This window comes from Saccoglossus kowalevskii, chromosome 9 (assembly GCF_978046115.1).
Source record: "Saccoglossus kowalevskii chromosome 9, keSacKowa6.1, whole genome shotgun sequence".
NCBI lineage: Eukaryota > Metazoa > Hemichordata > Enteropneusta > Harrimaniidae > Saccoglossus > Saccoglossus kowalevskii.
In genome coordinates this window covers 25138092-25161531 of record NC_140649.1, presented here as the reverse complement: position 1 = coordinate 25161531, position 23440 = coordinate 25138092, and the positions used below count along the sequence as shown (strand labels likewise).

General features: G+C 33.6%; 1 protein-coding gene across 1 annotated transcript; it reads right to left on the bottom strand.

Moving 5' to 3' along the window:
- Positions 1 to 1472: 1472 nt before the first annotated feature.
- Positions 1473 to 18645, bottom strand: LOC100378792 (ribonucleoside-diphosphate reductase subunit M2 B-like). Its single transcript, XM_002741995.4, has 8 exons — positions 18434 to 18645; positions 15294 to 15792; positions 14949 to 15013; positions 13370 to 13516; positions 12327 to 12417; positions 11301 to 11448; positions 5181 to 5451; positions 1473 to 4223 (listed from the first exon to the last, which is right to left on the bottom strand). Exons 1-8 carry the CDS (start codon positions 18446 to 18448, stop codon positions 4068 to 4070), a joined length of 1392 nt encoding a protein of 463 aa, XP_002742041.1. The 5' UTR covers positions 18449 to 18645; the 3' UTR covers positions 1473 to 4067.
- Positions 18646 to 23440: the final 4795 nt, after the last annotated feature.

Genomic DNA, 23440 nt, shown 5'->3' with positions numbered 1-23440 from the left:
AATTTGCTATTGGTGTTTGTTTTTATCGTTTTTGAAGTTTTATGATAATGATACGACATGCCAATGTATCTCAAGAACAACTGTGTTGTTCATTTCATAGATACTAAAATACAAAATCTAGTTTTGACTGCTTTATCAAGCTGGTTTCTATTTATTTTTTTTAGGTTTACCATGCAGACAGATGCGCAAAGATCATACTGTTTTTATGAACGCATATAACACACATATTGTATGTATTTCAACACTAAAATTTCAACAACAAAAAAATTGGGGGGAATGTGTGTCTTAAACTATTCTAACAATTATGTTCTCAAGTTTATGAGAGATGTCTGTTGTTCCAAAAAATTCACTTTGTTTAAATATCATATATTTTTAGTCCAAAAAATAGTATTTGACATGGTTATGTAAATAATTAATAAGGTTTGATGAGGTCATTCACATATTTAATAAATCTTTGAATATTATGTTACACTTGTTATGCCTGAAAAACAAGAAATTCTATTAGAATTTATTCTATAGGACATGCGTTAGACAAATGATATTCAGAGGCGGCAAGACAAAATTTTACATGAGGGGGCTAGATCCGAAATCTTGACCCTCTGAGTCACTGTTTCCTCCATTTTGAGGGTCAAATTTTGCTGACACAAAGGGTTTCAACTTGATTTTTGGGGGGGCGACGGCCCCAAAAAATGTTTTGGGTGGGCGACCACCCCCTCTGCACTTGCGACGCCACCGCTACTATTATTTGAGTCCAACAGGTTAAGGATGGGGGGATCAGGTTATCCCCAACTTGGAAAGTGAAATTCCTGAGAATTTGCTTAATTATTTTTTTATTGGCTGTTTTCAATTCAGATGAAAAAACTATTTTTTGAATCATGAAATGTACGGTATGTATTATGCTAATTTTCCAATCCAAAATGGACATCAAATTTGGGTTTAATGCTACAATGAGATAGCAAAGTGATTGTTTCCATGGAAACAAGTTTGGTTTTTCACAATTTCTATTTGTTCTTTGTCATTTATATTACAGAACTTTTCACTCAGCAAAATATCAAGAATTTGTGTTTTCAAAATGATCAAATTTTTTAGTAATTAACCGTATGAATCCCCAAAAACGTTTAAGGGCTGTCAAATATTTTGGATGGAAATGATAAGGTCGTTAAACTGGAAGAATAAACTTTCACAGATAGAAATAATTTTAAGTGTTAGCAAAAGACTTACTGTTCTAAAAATCCCATTGAAATCTTCAATACTACAAATTGATTCAGTTTTCCAGAGTCCCACTAAATTTCGTCTTTCTTGAAATTTAACTGGTTCACTGTATACATCTATGTCGTACTATCCAGACATCGCAAGGTGCATCACCCATATTTGATATTTAAGTATGCACTTGGAAACATTTATTACCAGTATTCACACAAAAACTTACCCTCAAAATAAAGACAGACAGGTTTAAAAGTAACACAAACTCATTTAAAACATATCAGCACTGGTACTTTATTTATTCAAAGAAATACAATTCAGTACATCTATATTTCAATGTTGGCACACAATAAATAAGAAAAGTTCATAAATTTAAAACTGAACAATGTAAACAATACCTGACAACTCTAAATAAAATTAAGCCTAATTATGTAAATCTTATTAGCAGAATTATACATACATGATACACACACAGGACATTTTGCATACACCTATTAAATTACAGAAAACACTTGGAACAAAAACTGGGCAGATAAAAATTGCCTGTTGAAAGGTTTAAATAATATTATGGTTATAGAAAGTACAATAGATGACTGTGTGTTAACTTAATTTATTTGACCTGAAAACTTTGGATATTTGCATGTATTCAAAGGTGGATAAAAAAAAGGGTTCACAGTTGGGATGACATGTGACGGAGATCCGCAGGATTTTCAGATCTAATTTATACAACATTGCGGCAAGTCAACTGGCATGACACATGTTAACAATGAGTGAGACTCACCACAACACAAATGTTCAGAAATTGGGCATTTTTAGACAGCAGATAAGAAAGCTTGGTTTTTACATTTATAAGCAAGTTGGTAAATACAAAATATTGACTATTTTTTTTTCCTGGTTCTTTAAAGATGATAATACTAGTTAAGACCTTTCACTTCTTCGCTTGATGCTGTATTGCATATAGCAGTGTACGCAAAACCCATCGACCACGACCTTTTATTAGTGACTGGTGTACTAGTACAAGTTCCCCTGACATGCACAATTGAAACTGAAATCACATAGAATGACCAAAAGTTCTGGAATTTTGTTTGTTGCATATGTCTATGCATGAATAGTAGAGATACAGTTGCGTATTAGATTGATGATCCAACTTATTATTCATCTCAGCTATTATCAACCTCAATTCCCTTATCCTAATCAGCTCAGCTATTATTAATCTTATTTCTCTTAACTTAATCAGCTAACTATTATCCACATTAATTATTATGCATCTTAACATAAACCACCTTGGCTATTAACGGTATTCACTTTATCTATTACCCGGTATCTACTTCTGTCTACTTTATCTAATATTTAGCATTTGGTTTGGAATTACCCGGTAACTCTATATCAGAAAATAACAGACATATTTGTGTTTTTTAAATGTAAAATTTTAACAATATATTTTTGAATAATGAATGATAAATTGTAACTATTATTAAGAACATCCCAATTACTGACAGTAAAGTCACTAATAATGAGAATTAATAAAAAAAGAAACAATAGAAATTTCTGACAGAAAATAAAAACAGTCATAATCATCAGAGCCATGTCTTTGTTTAATTAAACTGGCAAACAAGATTTAGTTTTCCGCTTCAATAAAAAATCATTTTCTTCATATTTAGTCTTTCATATTTGCCCTAAAATATTGATCAAGCCTTTTATTGTAACAAATGAGATAGATGCTCAGTCAAAAATACAAAATAATGTATTTTGGCTGTTTTGTATGACATTTATTTGATGAGTTGAATTTGAAACATTTGCAAAAAGGTATTTTTATTTTCACTGATTCAGCTCTTTCGTGAAAATAAATTCTAAGTGAAAATAAAGTATTTTACAGAACATATGTTAATATGTAATTACATGTTCATAAAGATTTCGACTAAAAATACAACTATAAAGGTTGGGAACATTTTACCACTAGTACATTACACAACCAAAGGTAACATATTATTGATGTTGATTTCACTGAAATTATTGCAAACCACAGAACAAGTTTAGAAGTAAAATGACCAGCCTCGATTGCGAATGCTGTATTTGCGCTATAACACATTTCCAACAGTTAAATCGCATTTGTTGTTGTACACTTCGTTAATCGTTAAATTATTACTTATTTTGACCATAGAAACAGCTTAGTAATTTATGTGTTCCGGGGTATACTAATAGAGCAAATACAGTGAACTAAGTCTAGCATACACCCTCCTACATTTCTCAATCCATGAGTTACTGAGTCAAATTTACCAATGTCGCACCAAGGGTAACATTTCTGTTGTCAAATTGCATTTATTTATTAATGGAGAATAGCTGGAAATAAATTTGTACAAAATTTTACTTTCCAAACATAGGAGTACAAAGGTTAATTGTCTTGCACGAGGATGACCTAAAATTCACGATTGTGACTCAGAGAGATATATGGCGGGTGCCACATGTGGAGCAGGATGTGCTCACTCTTTTCGAAACACCTGACATCACCTCTTGGTTTGTGCCTCGAGGTCCATGTATCTCTCTTACCAATTTGGCAGTGTGTTGTTTGTTTTGTTTGTGTGTCGCCTGTGTGTTCTCAGATTTGTAAATATTGCCTTTTGACATTGATTGTTTGGATTATAGTTGGGTATTGTTGCTTGGATTTTCAGCACAGTATAAAAATTAACAAATTGAAAAAGAAATTCGCAGAAAAACGCAGCCAAATATCAATTATGTTCTAAAAATAATAATACGAAAAAACACCGACAGTATAGAAGGGTTGTGGGTAACATAGTTCAGTACTGCTCATATATTCGTGATCATTCTGTTAAAATTTTACATGTTTTATGATGACTTGATTCTCACTAAAAATCCGCATCAAGCGTGAACTCCTGCCTTTGATTCACCGTTGACATCACATTTGCTTTCTGATACTCCCCGACTCTCTTCTCAAAGAAGTTGGTCTTTCCTTCCAGCGATATGTTTTCCATAAAATCAAATGGATTCTCTCTGTGATATACCTGAGAAGACAATAGATTCATACAATGAATGAGCTGAGTGCCATGGTGTCACTGAAGATTTTATTAATTAAAAGACTTATTAAAGTCAGTCGTATCTGAATTGTTTTCCTTAAATTTATTGCAATTAGTACAATGTTACATCTTGGACAAGACTAGATAGTTGTCTTGCAAAGAAACCCATACAGACCTAGCAGACGTTCATTCACTTACTAATGCAACTATAACAAATTAGGGAGAAAAACCCTTGTATGAAAGCACTGCTAGGAATTTTCACTATTTGATGATTCTAAGCCAATCGTAAAGACAAAATTTCATGATTGTCACTGACACTCCATATTGTAGAATCTTGAAGAAATTTTGACTGCTACAAAATTATCATGATATTCATGAAAATATGTCTCGTGAAATTAAAGCAAGCATTTCTTTAAATGATCATTTTACCGGTACCTCTCCCCAATCACATGCACTGGCAGTATTGGAAACACATCTGTAGAGTTAGGCCAGACATATTATCCCTTGTTTTGCGAACCCGCCGATAAACAGGAGCCGAAAATGAAATAAAAATGAAATTTTATTTCAGCGACTTGCTAAAAGCTATTTTTTTCCGCCATTTTCGTGGGAGTATCATGATCAAAATACTGAAGTCTCGCGCAGTTGAGAAACAAGGTTATACATGGAATAAAATTCTATTTCATTTCTTCACTCTGATCAATGATCTCACTTACAGTTCTTTGAGAATCACACAAATCTAATGGAAAAAGAATTAATTTTATTTTTTTCCGCCCTCCTCAAAAAAATTGCCTTATAAAAACTCGAGAAACAAGGAATAAATAAAGTCTGGCCTTAACTGCTAAGATGCAGCCTTTATATCTGTACATAATTCATTTAATTCTAAAAAAACAATTCCAGTAATAAAAATTAATAATTATAATTACAATGACAATGACAGACACTCACCTTGTCACAGTTCAATTCTAGCAGTAGCCTGTCTGCTACAAACTCTACATAGTAATTCATTAACGTCACATTCATGCCAATCAAGCCTACTGGCAATGCCTCGTTCCAGAATTCTTTCTCGATATCAACCGCCTGGGTTATGATATTTCTTATTCTCTCTTTACTTGGTTTGTACGTCAAGTGTGAAAAAATTAAACAAGCAAAGTCACAGTGTAAGCCTTCGTCGCGACTGATGAGTTCATTGGAAAACGTCAACCCTGGCAGCAGACCTCTGTAAAAGTAACAATAATAATATAAAAATGATGCAATAGGCCTTGACTGCTAATGGACATACATGCACATGAGATTATTTTACGAGAAACAAATACACTACAAAGCTCGAAATTCACAAAGCCAATGGAGACAATTGCTTAGATCTGAATGCATTGATGACCTTCAGTAATTTTTTGCACTTGAAATTGCGTGCATTCACATACTGAAATTTTAGCCCCTTATAGTATGAGTGCAAATTTCTCAATTATTTTCCAAAACCAATACAAGTAGTTGTAACTGAATGCACTCCAGGGGTTATGCTAGAAAAACAAGGAGCACTGCAATTCAAATTAGATAATTAATATGCACAGAATTTTAACCAAAACTGATCAGGTGTGCACGTTGTCCCAGAACAACTATGTACCAAGTTTCATTAAAAATCTGTTTAATACTACTCGAGATCATATCAGTGGAACAGACACACACGCAGACGCACTAACCACAAAGACTCCCATTGCGTGTTTTGCACACGGAAGTCAAAAATGGTAAGCCAGAGCAGGCACCAACATTCAGAGATAATGAAAATCTTTGAAAAGTTGTGTGTACATATCTCGCAATGCATGCATGCACAGGGGTTTTTCCACAAAAAAACTGCAAGAGGGAGCAGTGCAATTCAGCGGCACCACCAAGTGGGGGAGATAGGGTTCTTCCCACCAGGGTGTGGAGTTTTTGATAATTCTAAGTTAAAATGGAGCATTCTATAGCTTCCTTAGGGTCAAAATTACTATCAGGCAGGTCACAATTGAAGACTGTGGCCACATGTGATCCCTGGTCAATCAGAATTTTATAGTTGCCTGAGGATCTGCTTCCTAGGGTAAGGGACGCATGGTCATGGCATGAGGGCGCTGCTCTCCTGTTCCCTTGTTTAAAAACATCCCTGCACTTAACAATTTAAGGTATGATTAAGCCTGTTATAGAACAATAACAAAATGCTAAAAAAGTGGCGAGATGTGCCTTGGCGGGTACATGTAAAGCATAAAGCATTGTAATTGACTTTTGTGCATTCAAAATTAATAAAAACTAAGAAAAAACAACCCATACAATTAGGTTTAAAACAAATCTTTGAAACTTTATAAAAACTCAAGAATCAAAAAATTTCAAAATCTTTTTCTATAATATATTTCAGTTACTATCTTTCCTCATACTACACATCTATACCATTGTACACAACAGGATTTAGCATTCAGTAAAAAACCATACTTCTATTATTTGGGGTAATTAAAATCATGACATTAACATCCTATTTCTCCAGTACATGGTACATGGCAAGAATATAGCATTGTGTGTGAATAGAATCCTATTAATCGGGTGAATGTCTGGACAGGTAGAAATTCTTTTCCAGCATGTATACTGTAAAACTATTTATTACATATGTACTGCAGTTTATTTTGATTCGTCCCTGAAATCAAAATCGGTATTTCCACAACCCATATGCAAATGAGGTCCAAGAGCAAACAAAGTAGTCCCTTCAGGAGTACAGTTTTTCGGAATAAACAATATTTAGAAGTACGATATTTTCCTCTTGGGGTACATGAATATACTTGCCGAGTGACATGAAATTTGAACAACAGTAATGGTACTTTTAGGCAGTCACTTATTTTGGCCCAAACTAATTTGCATATCACCCGTGCAATAATGTTTTCGATATTTTCACGGTCGATATGCAAATGAACATGGTATTTTTATTGGCTACCGAACTATTTTTATTTTGTAAACACATTTTCGTCTGCTATTTTTATCCAGTTCAGATCGTTCAACAACATTTTTGGCATGTCAGGTGTACATCACATAGAATACTACGATTGGGAGAACTTAATGTGTGTTGACCACCTGGAAACTGAGTTTTATAAACCTTGAAGGGCTCTCAGAAGATCCACCAGCAGTAAAATCAGCGATTACTATGCAGCCGCAACCATCAGCATCGAGATACCAGGTTTCTGCTGGCGACGTTGCGTCGTTACTCATTTCCAAATAAAAATTACCAACGCCAAAAGAGCAACATTTTATCTGGTAATCAAGACTCAGTCAATCCACGACCAGCAAGCAACATCACACACCAAGGTGTAGCGCAGCCACAGTCCCTCAACGAAGGACTGTGGTGCAGCTAAGCGACAACCGCTGTCGACGAAAGTCATCCCGTCTGTGGAGTATCGCAGTTGCACGGCATGTTTGCCAATGCACAATTCTGTGGCGGCACTTTTAACTTCAACATAAACTGTGTATCATAGTTGTCCAGTTCAAGTTCTGGTTCTGCCGTGGTCCCAACTAAACGTCAACGAGTTATTTATTTGGACAGTGATTCAGATTAGACGTCTGATTATTTTAATTTCAAACAAACAGTGACACGCGTTTTCCGGGCGCGTTCTACACTGACACGCGCTGCTAGGGCGTAACACTTATATTGGAACATATTAATGGGCAATGGGGGTTCCCCGACCTAAATTCCATCCCGGTTTGCACGTTCTTTCTTTAATACGAAATAATCAAGTATGGAACATATGTAATAATAACAGAACCCCACACCCTCCCCGTGGCTTTCGTTGCGTATGGAAGTTATTTTCACTCGAGATGCGGTGTGTTCTGCTGTACTTTCACTCGCTTCGCTCGTGAAAGTACGGCCGCAGGATACACCGCATCACTCGTGAAAATAACTTCCATACGCAACGAAAGCCACGGGGAGGGTGTGGGGTTCTGTCATATTATTTTTAATGGCATTTAATTTCACCATTTTTATGCTTTGAACTATTGTAGAATACTTTATTTTCGCTTGGAATTTATTTTCGCTTTTTTTTCGCTGAAGGGATGTTTCCGTGAAAATAAAATCCAGCGAATATACTTTTTTTCCTATATTTTACATTAAACTCATCAATCAAAGAAAGCTTAGAAAGAACTCCCATGTGCTGAGAGTATTGGAGACACATTAAATATAATTTGAAATTACTTAGCTGAAAACTAATTATGCAAATCAGAAAATTAACATGAACAGATTTGATTGTAAAACTAATGAGGTCTGCGCAATGTAACAAAAACTCTATGTACCAAGGTTAATTGAAATGTGATTAGAACCAAAAAATTATGAATTATTATGCTAATTAGGGAAATATGAACAGAGTTTTACCCCAAACTAATTAGGTTTGTACATTATCCTAGAGCATCTTTGTACTAAGTTTCATTAAAATGGAAATTAGTACTTTAGATATCAGTGTGAAAGCTTAAAATTGGTTAATTATGCAAATTGGGTAATTAATATGTACAGATTTTAACCCACAATTATCCAGGTCTGTCTATTGTCCTACAGCATCCATGTATAAACATTCATTGATATGTGATGATTAGTACCCAAGATATCAGTGTGAAAGTTGTAAATTGGTTAATTATGCAAATTAGGTGATTAATATGCACAAATATTTACCAAAAACTAATTGGGTATCTGCATAATTCTAGATTCATTGAAATGTGATGATTAGTACTTTAGATATCAGTAGAAAAGCTGAAAATTAATTATGCAAATTAGGTAATTAATATGCACAATTATTTACCCTGAAACTAATCAGGTCTCTGCATAGTCCTAAAGGATCTATGTACCAAGTTTCATTGAAATGCGATGATTAGTACTTGAGATACCTGTGGAAAAGCTGAAAATTAACTAATTATGCAAATTAGGTGATTAATATACACAAATATTTATCCGAAACAATCAATCTCTGCATAGTCCTTGAGTATGTAAGTACCAAGTTTCATTGAAATGTAATGCTCACTACTTATATCAAAAGCTGAAAATTAATTAATTATGCAAATTAGGTAATTATATGTACTGATATTACCATAAAAACTATCAGGTCTGTGCAGTGTCATATGACATCTATGTACCAAGTTTCATTGAAATGTGATGATTAGTACTTGAGATATCAGTGGAAAAACCGAAAATTGACTAATCATTATGCAAATTAGGTAATTAGTATCCACGGATTATTACCAAAAACTAATCATAACCTAGCATTAGTTCAGAGCATGTATGTACAAAGTTTCATCAAAATCCAATGAGTGGTTGTTTAGATATCAGTGGAACAGTCATGGAGCCGCTAAAAATTAGCTAATTATCATGCAAATTAGGTAATTAATATGCACGGATTTTTACCAAAAACTAATCAAATCTGCGCATATGTTCAGAGCATCTATGTACCAAGTTTCATCAAAATCCAATGAGTGGTTCTTTAGATATCAGTGGAACAGTCATAGAACAGCTAAAAATTAGCTAATTATCATGCAAATTAGGTAATTAACGAGCATGGATTTTTACCAAAACCTAATCAAATCTGCGCATTGGCCCAGAGCATCTATGCAACAAGTTTCATCAAAAACCGATGTATGGTTCTTGAGATAGCAGTGGAACAGTCGGACACACATACACACATACACACACACACACACCCACACACACTAACTGCAAAGACTCCCATTTTGTGCTTCGCACATGGGAGTCAAAAATCAGTGAAAATAAATTCCACACAAAACACCCAAAAAGCCTTTTCAGCGAAAATTAATTCCAGCGAAAATAAAGTATTCCACAGTATTTCACTGGGTTTTAAGTGTATGAACTTGGCAGGCAAACAATGAGTTGTACCGGTATTGTTATTGTACATGCTCACATGGATTAGCAAACTCAGTTATCAGCTAAAATATCAGAATTAAAATCCAGCAAATAATTAATGCGTTTACAGTAAGATTACCGGGTACCATATGAATGCCACAAAGCTAGTATAGCATCAACCTCTGCTAACATGTCTTCATACATATTCATAATATTTAGTAATCAAAATTCCTGATTTCCGAATTACCATCAGATGCAATGTAATTCTATTTGCACATGCGTAACCTACATGCGAAGGGCGAGGGTAGGACAAAAATATAAGAAGTCAAAAGAGCACCGGCATATTTTAAACAGTTTTTTAAAGATAGCAGAGTGAATGTGGGTGGGTACAAACGAGGGCAGCTAGAAGAACTATTTAAGACAGCTGAGAAATGTGGATTTCCAGTTGAAAAAGATGATTTTTTAGAGAAAATGGTCTGAAATAGAGATGGTTCTTGTATGTGTAACAGAGTAAAATATGACAGTGACATAGTTTTACAATTCTCACAAAAAATATTACGCTATAGCCAAAGATAATTTGCATGCTCGTTATTCTTGCTTTAATAGGCAGAACAGTGTGCAAATTTTCAAAGGCTGGTATGAGTTAGTTGAAAGATGATGGCAGTTTCAGTTTCAGTTCGGTGCACTGCAACTCTGTGTGCTTCAGAACGTCCAAAATCTGTCCTACCTTCCGGCTTGTTGACCCCCAGGTCACGCAATACATGTATGTGCAAGCGCACAAACGCTGAACGCACAAATGCTATCAATTCGGGCACCCCAATTACATGATGGTATGAACTCTGGAATTTGAAGTTTTATTGAGTATTCCTATTAATTAATTTAATAAGAAATTCATGATGGTTATAACACACCCTGGTTGAATCAGCAGAGAACGGATTAATGTGGTTATTCTACACAATACAGTATGTATATGAATAGATATCAATACTGTGGAATACTTTATTTTCGCTGGAATTAATTTTCGCTGAAAAGGCTTTTTGAGCATTTTGTATGGAATTTATTTTCACTGATTTTTGATGAGTTTAATGTGAAATATAGGAAAAAAAGTATATTCGCTGGATTTTATTTTCTTGGAATCATCACTTCATCGAAAATAGCGAAAATAAATTCCAAGCGAAAATAAAGTATTCTACAGTATAGCAAAAATAAGTACTAACCTTTTTTTGAACCAGAATATTGATGCAAAAGCTCCTGAAAAGAAGATTCCTTCCACTGCAGCAAATGCCACAAGTCTTTCACCAAAACTGCTCTCTTCCGACTGGATCCACTCTATAGCCCAATCAGCTTTTTTTTTAACACAAGGCACTGAGTAAAAAATAAATATATATTTTCATTAAATTTTATGTGTGCTTTTCTCTGCGAAGCATGAAACCACTTTAAAATTATTTAACCTACAAAATCGGCTTTTAGATAACCACCTAGGCAAACATAGGTTTGGTATCTGCACTACCTAAGCTAAGATGCATTGGTTGTTATGGTAACATGCTTAGTAACTTTTAGAAAATGTTTTAATCACTGATTAATTTTGACTCGTATTTTCCCTGTTGCTACCTTAAGTCATGCTCCATACATGTAACTATGATAATTTCTTTGAATTTTGAATATTTAGAAATTAGGAGAACAGTGAGAACAATATTTGCTTTATTTGATATTTTCTGTTGTTTTTTTATCTACTTTAATGTTCCATTTTATTAAGATGCACAGGAGGATATGATAACAATAAATATTATTATTCTACATCTGTCACCGTAACGCCATAAGTTACAGCATGCCACAATTTTGCGGTATTTTACGGGGTACTTTTATCCTACCATATAAGGAAATGCAAATTCCAAATATGGAATGATTACGTGTGTAAGCGTCCTCTAATAATAAAAACAAACATGGCTGCCACCAGAGTTTGACCGGACTCCACACAAAGAAGTTCGCTGATTCTGTTCTAAACATTTTGGCTTTCGGCATTCCCATGATGTATCCTTGGAAGGAAAAGATGTATAATAATAAGGTTATTACGAGGATACCTCAAAGTATGCACTAACACAGTACGCTTTCACATCGACCTCCATTGCACGTCGGCCAATATTCCTGCTGTACTGTCTTCGTGCATACTTTGATGTATCCTCAAAATAACATCATATTATTATAAAATTCTATACAATCACAGCAATACATTAAGCACTTACTATTGTCTATTGCATGGAACAGTCGAGTTTTTTCTTCTTGTTCCTTGATGTATGCGTCGATCAGTAAACTGTACATTTCAGAATGCACATTCTGAAAACGTTAAAAAGTACATTTTTAGAGTAGGGAAAACAATGACACTCTCTAAGGGAATATGTAAATTAATGTATCAACTCTTTTTGAATATTATCAGCTCATTTAACAAACAATTCCAAGCACAGATAACCTGTTACAATTACTACTTAACTCTCTTCATGAAATAAACTTTAATACCGGTATATATACTAAAGTCAAACCTGTGTTAGTGACCACCTCTGTATAAAAACCACCTGCTTATAGTGACCAATTTTATGCAGTCCCATAGCATAAAATATGCATAACCGGAGTACTTGTGCAGATAGTCTTTTGTTCAAAAACCAAAACAATAATTAGCATTCTGTTTATGACACAATTTTTAATTTCAAAGTCAAACTTATTCGATTTTGACCAACTGGAATGTATTTTTTCTTGCAACAGAATAAATATTATGTAAAAGTAATAAATTGGCGATTCATAAAAAAAAAAATCTGACCTCTATATAAAGACCACGTGCCTATTTTAATGAAGTCCCTTGGGTGGTCACTAAACACAGGTTTGATTGCATGTATAATGAAGCGGGAGAGTCACCTGCGCACACGCGGAAATTGAGTACCAAGCGTTGATAACAATACATGCAAAAAATGCAAAATGTGTAGACGCTTGTTTGTAAACAGTGACACGCTATGACCATCTGAACCATGCGCAGGTGACGACTCCCCCCACGTTAAGTATGTAACGTACAGATATCACTCAACCAATGGCCTGTCTTTATCAAGTGTCTATATCTCATAAACGTAGAAGATAAAATACGTACAAACATAGAAGAAAAATTTAATAGAGTGACCCATAATACAATTTGAATCCCCAGCCCCTCCCCCTCCCTACCCCCACAAACAAACAAACAAAAATTCCTTCAAATCTAATAGTGATTGTTAAGTCTATATGTGTATGGGGATGTTGACAGTACCTCCATTGCAATCTGGAAACCATAGAAACACCGTGCCTCAGCGACTTGGACTTCTTGACTGAACCTCTGTACCAGGTTCTCAAGCACTATACCATCACTGGCAGCAAAGAATGCTAATACATGCGATATGAAGCGTCTTTCTTCTTCCTAGAAACAATAACAGAATAGATGTTGAATGTGCTACATGTAAAATTCTCTCAAACTGATTTTTCATGTGATATATGTAAATCTTACAATTTCTCACAAACTGATTTCACATGTGATATATGTAAATCTTACAATTTCTCACAAACTGATTTCACATGTGATATATGTAAATCTTACAATTTCTCACAAACTGATTTCACATGTGATATATGTAAATCTTACAATTTCTCACAACTGATTTCTCATGTGATATATGAATATCTTACAATTTCTCACAAACTGATTTCACATGTGATATATATGTAAATCTTACAATTTCTCACAACTGATTTCTCATGTGAAATATGTATATCTTCCAATTTCTCACAAACTGATTTCACATGTGATATATATGTAAATCTTACAATTTCTCACAAACTGATTTCACATGTGATATATGTAAATCTTACAATTTCTCACAAACTGATTTCTCATGTGATATATGTAAATCTTACAATTTCTCACAAACTGATTTCTCATGTGATATATGTAAATCTTACAATTTCTCACAACTGATTTCTCATGTGATATATGTATAACTTACAATTTCTCACAAACTGATTTCACATGTGATATATATGTAAATCTTACAATTTCTCACAAACTGATTTCACATGTGACATATGTAAATCTTACAATTCCTCACAAACTGATTTCTCATGTGATATATGTAAATCTTACAATTTCTCACAAACTGATTTCACATGTGATATATGTAAATCTTACAATTTCTCACAAACTGATTTCACATGTGATATATATGTAAATCTTACAATTTCTCACAAACTGATTTCTCATGTGATATATGTAAATCTTACAATTTCTCACAAACTGATTTCACATGTGATATATGTAAATCTTACAATTTCTCACAAACTGATTTCACATGTGATATATGTAAATCTTACAATTTCTCACAAACTGATTTCACATGTGATATATATGTAAATCTTACAATTTTTCACAAACTGATTTCACATGTGACATATGTAAATCTTACAATTCCTCACAAACTGATTTCTCATGTGATATATGTAAATCTTACAATTTCTCACAAACTGATTTCACATGTGATATATGTAAATCTTACATTTTCTCACAAACTGATTTCACATGTGATATATATGTAAATCTTACAATTTCTCACAAACTGATTTCTCATGTGATATATGTAAAGCTTACAATTTCTCACAAACTGATTTCACATGTGATATATGTAAATCTTCCAATTTCTCACAAACTGATTTCACATGTGATATATGTAAATCTTACAATTTCTCACAAACTGATTTCACATGTGATATATGTAAATCTTACAATTTCTCACAAACTGATTTCTCACTTATTAATTTTCTCGCAAACTTATTTCTCACATTCAGTAGATATTACTTACTTTTAGTTTTACCCAGTCTGGCAAATCTTTACCAAGGTCCACCTCCTCTACTGTCCAAAACGATGCTGTCAAGTGAGAAGAAAAAAATTATAACAATATAAGTTGGTGGAAAACAAAATAATATTAATATAAAAAATTAACCTTATAAGTTGGTGGAGAACAGAATAATAATATGACTAGCATGCACATATTTGTCAATAAGTTGGAGGGCCTCTTTTATCAGATTACAAGGGCTGTTGGATCCGTTTGTTCATCAAAAGGGAGAACTAAAAAATTGCTAGATCAGGGAGGGACTCGTTTACTCCTCCCCGTTTATCATTTTAAGCATGTATTACCGGTACTCACCTTGGGCTTTTTTATAATATTTCCAAATATCCTGATATTTTATTGGGAAAACGACAAACCTATCAATGTTCGGTTTTAACAATGTCTCCTCAGCTTCTAAGTCCTTGGTTGTCGCTTGCGTTAAATTAATTTTAACAGAACTTGTTTCAGATTCTTCTGAGTCGCTTTCTTCTTCAGAGCTGGGGTCAAGTCGAGGGATGCTCTGTTGCGATATTTGCATGAATGATTCTTGAGATGATAGAATAGATATGTCCATTGCTGAGGTATCTGTGTCTGTCCTTGAAAGCAATATCGCTGTTTTCTCGGTATCTGTCCTAGAAAGCTGCGTCTCAGAGTTTCCACCGTGGTTTGAGTTTTTCGTAAGCGTGAGATCTAACGGTGTGCCATGTTCTACTACTGCACACTTGTCTTTCATGGTTTCGTTATCACCTCCCGGTCCGGCTCCTCGGGTACGCTTCGGTGGCGGTGGATGTACAGCGTGCTCACTCTCAGCTTTGTCCTAAAAATAAACATCAATAATTTGATAATTTTTGTGTGCAATAAGGAGAATGATCTCCTGGATTTCTCAGAACAAATTCCAAATTTACAAACCATATTGAAGTGAGCACTTTAAGATAAAATGGTGTTGGAGGTGATAACAAAAGCAGCAAATTCATCATGCTGTGCTCATTTAAATTTAGTAAAACAAACAATTAAGTTACATGCATTGTAGTTGTCACATGGATCCCACCTATCACGATTGTATTACTTTAATACAAAGCTATGGAACAGAAATAGCTACAATTTTACACGAACATATTCCTGTAGAGAAAGAATAAAAGTTTTTCCATTTTACATCACACAGGAACAGTGAATTTATTAACAGCCGTGATGCTCACTGTATCAACCAATGCAGGCAACAGTATATTATACTGGATTCGCCTTTTTTTTTTTCAATAAAATGATTTCCCCTTTTATTCATCATTTTAGTTCATTTTTCCAGCATAAAACAGAAGAAAGCCAGCACGTAGAGAACACCGTCTGATAAATCTTACTTGTACAACCCTATGTACACATCAATATCTGTATCAGGTGGGGAATTGTTCATTAGTAGGCAGTAACCCCCAAAAAATATGTGGAAATTATTGTTGCACCACATAAAACAGTAAAATGTAAAAACTGTTGATCCAGCTAGGATAACAGTACCAGTATACTGCTTTCTTTACGCTTCAAATGATGACATCTAATATTTAAACAATGTTTTTATTATTTGTATCAGTCATGTCTATTTTTAACCACAGTTCACATAAATCTTGTCTCGTCCAATCATAACGTGTTCATGATACTGATACACTGGAAAATAGAATTGCTGATATATAGTAGTTTAAAACAATATACAGGGGTATACTTTAAAATAATAATTTTTTGGTGAAAAGACATCTTGGTTGTTTTTATGAATTTCATTTTCACAGATTTTGGATGAATTAAATGTAAATTATAGAAAAAAAGGTAATTTTATTGGATTTTATTTTCACTGATTCATAAATAAATAAATTTATAATAAAAAATAATTTAAAGTACTTTTCCTTGGGAACCTTTATCTACATCGAGTTTCAATCGTTTTGTAACTTAATTTTGAACTGCGACGTTAGGCCCGGGACTTTTCGGTTTGGTAAAAAATCGCTGCTCCCCAAGAATATAAAAATATTTACATAAATGTAACCACAGTCTCAGAAATTAGAAAAATTACTAGATGTAATTGGCAAATCAATTTTATTTTCATATCCTGATTAAGCAAGAGCAAGCATGCATGTAGCTCTGATCACGTCCCAGAAGGCTTATATAAGATTGTACTGTGATCCTACCATGGAACTACAGATACAATTACATATAGTTCCATGATCGCACTAAACTACATTGGCTCTGAGAGCATCATTACTGATTACATCCTCAAACCATGGAAGGTACTAACGAAAGGAGCCACGACGCTTCTCAGGTGGCCACTTAAGCTTTTTAACAGGCTTATTTTCTTTTGTTTCAACCCAAGTTAATTCTGATGAGGACATTGTCTTGCTCATCTTTGATGTCGATGATAGTTTGCGATTGTTTACACAAGTAAAGAGTTAGCGGAATATGATACAACCTTGCCGATTTTTAAATGTGACCATAAAATGTATGCGCATCATGAAACTACGGTCATCACACATGCATACTTGGTTTGTTTAGGTGTGAAAGGTCAAAATACGTATTTCACAGCCGGAAATTCAACAGATGAATGTTTGACTTCCCGTATTTCGCATGTTTTAATTATTAGCAACTGTTAGTACCTTCCATGTTCAAACCTAGCTTGTTAATTCTAGGACAATGGCTGTGTGCAAAACGGTGATACCAGTACCTGTTTACTGTAAAACACGTCTTTTTAGCTTGCATTTTATTTTAGCTAATTTAGCTAATCTGTAATTTCGCTAATTCAAGATGTCACTAATTTAAAATAAAGTATATTCTCACAATGAGATTATTAACACATTAGCTAAATTAAGATTCCGTTAATTCATGTATGGAGTCATATTCGCTAAAATGGCATGTAGCTATTTAAACATGTTTTACAGTAGCACTAGCAATACAATTATGATACCCTCTGTTACAATAATACATATATCTGTCTGAATTATATAAACATAACACAGTATAGTATAATACAATGTACAGGTTTAATAGCTACATTGCTGTGCATATAGGCGCAACTAAAATAAGAATGAGGTCGTTCCAATTTCCATTCTAGCATTCGAAAAATGGATATGACACTAAAATTAACATAATATTGTAATTAACATTAATGGCAACGAGGACATACGCAACTGCGTTTTACTGTGATAACACAATACGAGATAATTAATGATATGCGGACCCCGGTAACGAATGAATGACATAGTAATACGGTCGATGACCTTTTCTGGCTGAAATTGAATCGAACAGACGATCATTTTATAACAGTGAATCTCCAAAAGAGTGGCATTTACCTGAGTTATCGGGCTAAAACATGGTGGAAGACAAAATATTGACCATCATACTAAAATACAGAATCTTTGTGATCGCATGAACACCCAAAATGTATACGGTTAGCAGGCAATAATAGCGATAGAGTAACAACGATTTTTCACCTTTGTTTTGCTCATTGTAAGCACAATTGAGCACAGCGCCCTCTAAATTGAGTCGATTTTTTTCACCGTGTCTTCTTTGTTGTCCTGATATTACAAAGCTAATTCTTCGATCGTCAATGGCAGTGCTAAAGCCCGATATTCGGTCGTACAAGGTAGCAATGTCGTGTGATAAATGACTTGTAGTTGTTCCTTTCAATGTTGTCAAAAAGCGAGAATTTAATGACCCTTGACCTAGTGAGTCATCAGCCAATCAAAATAGGGAAAGTGTGACGAGCACGAACTTGTACAAAACTGCCGTTAATTTAAATGAATGTGACTCAGTTTAGAGCTACGTTGAGTTGTCGCTGACACAAACAAACGGTTGTTAAAATAATACGTGGATCAGCGCCGGATTTTGAGTGATTTTCAAACGATGTTTTCAAACTCTGTTTACCTACTGAGCTGAAGATCATGATGGTATTGCAAGTGTGTGAATGGCGATGATGAAGATCTCACGCGAATTATGAATTATGTTAATAATAATAATAATAATAATAATAATAATAATAATAATAATAATAATAATAATAATAATAATAATAACTAAAGTTATTGCATCCTTGAAATGAATTTTCATCAGTTAAAAGCAATAACAATGAAATACATGAAAAAATGAAAAATACACAAAAGAAAGAAAAAAAGTGATAAAAGTAAGAATTATCTTTTAATTGGATGTTCTGTTCTAATGTCAAATGTGGCATATACATATTCACCCACTTGTCTTATAATTTCAACATCATTGCAACTCATCAGGTATATAAATTTCTGATTAATGTTGTGGGCTGTGTTTGGAATTATTACATCTCTCAATAGTTTTTGCCTGTTATTGTAATATTTTGGACATTCCATGAAAAAAATGTACCTCATTTTCTATTTTGTTCTCTGAACAATGTATACATAATCTGTTTTCTAGGGGTGTCTTTGGTTGAGCATGTCCACCTTTCTCTATTGCTAATGGATGGTTGATAATTCTAAATCTGGACATGCAATGTTTTTGTTTTAAATTAAGAGTGTCTAAATATTTTTCATGGGTGTATGTTTGTTTTAGTTTTGCATATGTCCGAAGTTTGCCATTTTGGTTGCTTATGGTTACTTTCCACCAATCCATGAATTTTTCTTTGATGTTGTTGGTAATAAGTTTAATATCCCTGGCTGATAAGTCTGACTGGTTATTCATCGAGATATTTTTTTTTATCACTTTTCAACAGAATTCCTCCATGGCAAGTTTAAGTTCTTCTGTTCATGAAAGGCTTGTTTTGTGAGATTGTGTTCTGGAAGCTCTTTGATAGGAGACCAGTATTTTATAAGATTTCCCTTAATATCAATCAACAGTGGGAATTCACAAAGTTCAGCTCTACTTGCTGCATTTGAAGAGAGCTTATTTACCCCCAATAACTTTTGCAAAATTTTATGTGTATTTGTTCAATACTTGTTTTGTCCCATTTTGAGTTTTCCAAAATGTCACCACCCCAAACGTCACAACCATATTACAGTATTGGCTTTAAACATGCTTGAAATAAGTGTAGATATGTTCTACAGTTAGCCTCTTTGGGTGATGAATTCAATAACACATATATAGCTCAAATAGCTTTATCTGATAGATATTTTCTGGTTTCATTCAATTTACCATTACATTGAATAGAGATACCAAGCTTGGTAATAAAATGCATCTCTGCTCTTCATTGATTCTTTTCTGAAAATTATTACTTTTGTTTTTGTGAGATTAACATGGAGATTTCATTTATAGCAGTAGTCATTTAACTTGTTTAATGCGTTTTGTAATGAATTATATATAATCATGGACGTACTCGTAGTACATCCATGGTACAATACACGTGTGTTAAGACTTCAAAGGTGTCCTTGACTTCAAAAGTGTCCCCTTATTTTCTGTTGGAATTGATTGCCGCACAATTTAAGAATACTTGTATACATATTTTAGTATAAAGTTGTTAATATTTATATAATGCACATTACCGATCTGTTTTTCGACTGTCTAGTCGCCAATTTTGCATGCCATTTATTGGGATATGGTCAATTACAGTGTTTAGTGTTAGTAGCTTCCTTCGTCCAAACTATGTCCACACCTCTTATAATTAAATATTTTCAATCACTCAGGAACCAGATCTTGATGATGCATTTATTAGCATAGTGTTTTTTATTTTGATGTATTTTGAAAATTGTAATTTATTCCATCATTCGGTTGCATCCAATTTAACAATTATTTTGTGAAGCAATGGAAGTTTTTGCGGTAACCCTGCTTATGTGTGTATGTCTGTCCCACCATTATTTCGAGAACCTTTGCATTTCATTGAAATTTTGTACATAAATGTTTTTGGACAACACGACACAAATAGTTTTGATTAAAGTTAATGCTCATTAATTACCTAATTTGCAAAGGTACGGTAATCTTCATATCTCAATAAAATCTGATTTTAATTAAACTTGTTGGAATTAATCACACTAACAAACCACAATCATAAATTGTGAATTTTAAATACTCTATATTTTTACTTCAAATGCCTCCAATACTCTCAGCATACAGGAGTTCTTCCTGTGCGTTTTTTAATTATTAACTAGTTATTAAATGAACAGTTCATACAATTATCTAAACTGTCTTGAAATTGCTCTGCTCATTCATATTCCATAATAATGGGTCCAGAAAACCGGTTGATTTTTACTTTCTTGGTAATTTGATGTGGTTAAGTAGGTACTCATATTAAGTGTCCAATTTTCAGGCGGTTTATGTTTTTGTAATGCTCTGTATGAATACATGTAGTGAAATTATGTGAAAGTTAAATCATCTATGGCGAAAGAAATAGAAGAAGAAAAGCGTGTTGTACAATTAAATGTTTGTTTTATTCATTCATTGATGTAATCCTGACTTTAAATGTAAAAAGGAATAATTTTACAACAGTGAGTTTTTATGGTATTCAGTGCATTGCATTTGCATGGCTTCACCTCATTGTCTGCCGTTTAGTGGTGCAGTTTCACTTCTACAGAAGTTGGAAAAACAGACTGTAGCCAGACTGAGAATCTTTTTTTTTTTAAACATGATTTATTATTTAATTATAATTTTTTTTATCCATTTCTACAAATGTCCATTCCAGCATCTCTAGTGGGAACACATTTTGTGTTCTCACCTGGTAATTCTGTTATAAAGACTAATATTGTGTATTTTCAGAAATGACTCCGTTTGAAGCTTTTTTTGCAAGACCAAATACAGTAATCAGTATGTTTGACAGCCCGATGTTAAAGAATCAGATGAAGTAAGTTGTATGAACAATTTGTCTTTCGTTAGCTACATGTATATATATTAACTTTAGTTTAATTGGCACATTCTCAATGAAAATATATATGTGTAGATGTTTTGTTTGATTATTTTGACAGCAAGATTACCAATGTCATTGCACATGCTTTTCAAGGGAGCTTACTCTGATCACCATTTGTTTTAAAAATCTTACATCTGTGAATGATGTCTCTATGATCTGTCTGTGTAAGTGTTTGTTTTTTTCACATGATCAATCACTAGTGTGTCCATTGCAGGTTTTTTTTAATATCTTTTTTATATCTCAAGTGGAATCTACAAAATAAGTTTCCAACACTTGAAAATAAGCAAGCTTTTTCTAATTGATTAGATTTGGCAAATGCAATTCATGGAAAAGCCAGTTAAACAAGTTTTGAAGCAGCACAATGTTGCATCGAGATATAGCAAAGCATACTTCTACATTATATGAAATAAATGACAAGGTTATGATAAAGCTGCAAGCTAAAACAAAGCTGACAGGAAAAAATAAGGCTATGTTAGCTGAAGGGATAGTTATTGATTACAATGATGACACTAACATGTTTAAAGTGGGAATGCTAATAAAAAGAAGAAAATATGTCAGCGGTTCTCTCTATCTGACCTAACTAGCAACACTCGTGCTAATGATCAGCAGGTAGTCTCAAAATAGATTAATTAATTCTTGTAAGCATAATGAGTTAATAGCGTACAGGCAATAAAACATTGAAGATTAAGTGTTATAATATTAAATATTTTAATATATTTCATAGCAGACACTGATAGGGTTCTACCTTTAAAACAACAATTTCAATTAGAAAAAAAATTGTGGCCTGAAACAAGAAACAAGACATTACCGGTAATATAAATCAGCTTTTATTCACTTATTCAACTTGTATCATGTATCAGTTATAGTCTAAACTTTATTTTTCACTAAAGTACCAAATTACATATAAACATATACCGCATCAGTGTCTTCTAACAATGCGTTGAGTTTTGCATGATAAAATTAAACCAATTGTTTTAAAATATAAAAGTGGCAATAACTGTGATTTTGAACAATTTCTTTTTAAAAATAAACAAATCTTAATGAAATATTGTTTTAGACAAATTGCATAGGCAAAGTAACACTACCTACACAAGGCCAATATGAAATGTGATGTTAAAACTAAGGGTCGAGTAGTCACCATTTCATCGATTTTGGCCATGTGATGAAAACTGTACAAAATAATGACTTATGACACACACTATATCATCATTATCATCAATAAGAGGCTGTCAAAGGCAGACTATGCCTCTCAAGATTACCACATATTTTGGTTGTCTTCTTGTCAATTCCATAGTCCTTGAAGTTTACTTGACAAAACGGGATTTCAATAGAAGATGCCCTCTGGGAATCTGGACACAACCCTACGACAGCAATCTTTTTTCATTTGCAAGTGATTTAATGTAGAATATTGGTACATATGTATATAGCGTATAGACTATGCTATCAGTGTCCCCATTTTGACAGTGGCCGTTACAAGTTGGCACCAATGACACAGGAGATGTGTTAGGCCAGACTTTTATTATCCCTTGTTTCGCGAACCCACCAAATGAACAGGAGTCGAAAATGAAATAAAAATAAAATTTTATTTCAGTGTAATTTCTCGCGCCCGCCAACTTGTGAGTGCAAAAAATTGCTAAAA

Coding starts and splice junctions, on each gene's coding strand:
- LOC100378792 (XM_002741995.4), bottom strand. Junction 15,014..15,293: donor ATATTATAAAAAAGCCCAAG/GTGAGTACCGGT, acceptor CTCACTTGACAG/CATCGTTTTGGACAGTAGAG. Junction 5,452..11,300: donor ATATTCTGGTTCAAAAAAAG/GTTAGTACTTAT, acceptor TTACTTTTACAG/AGGTCTGCTGCCAGGGTTGA.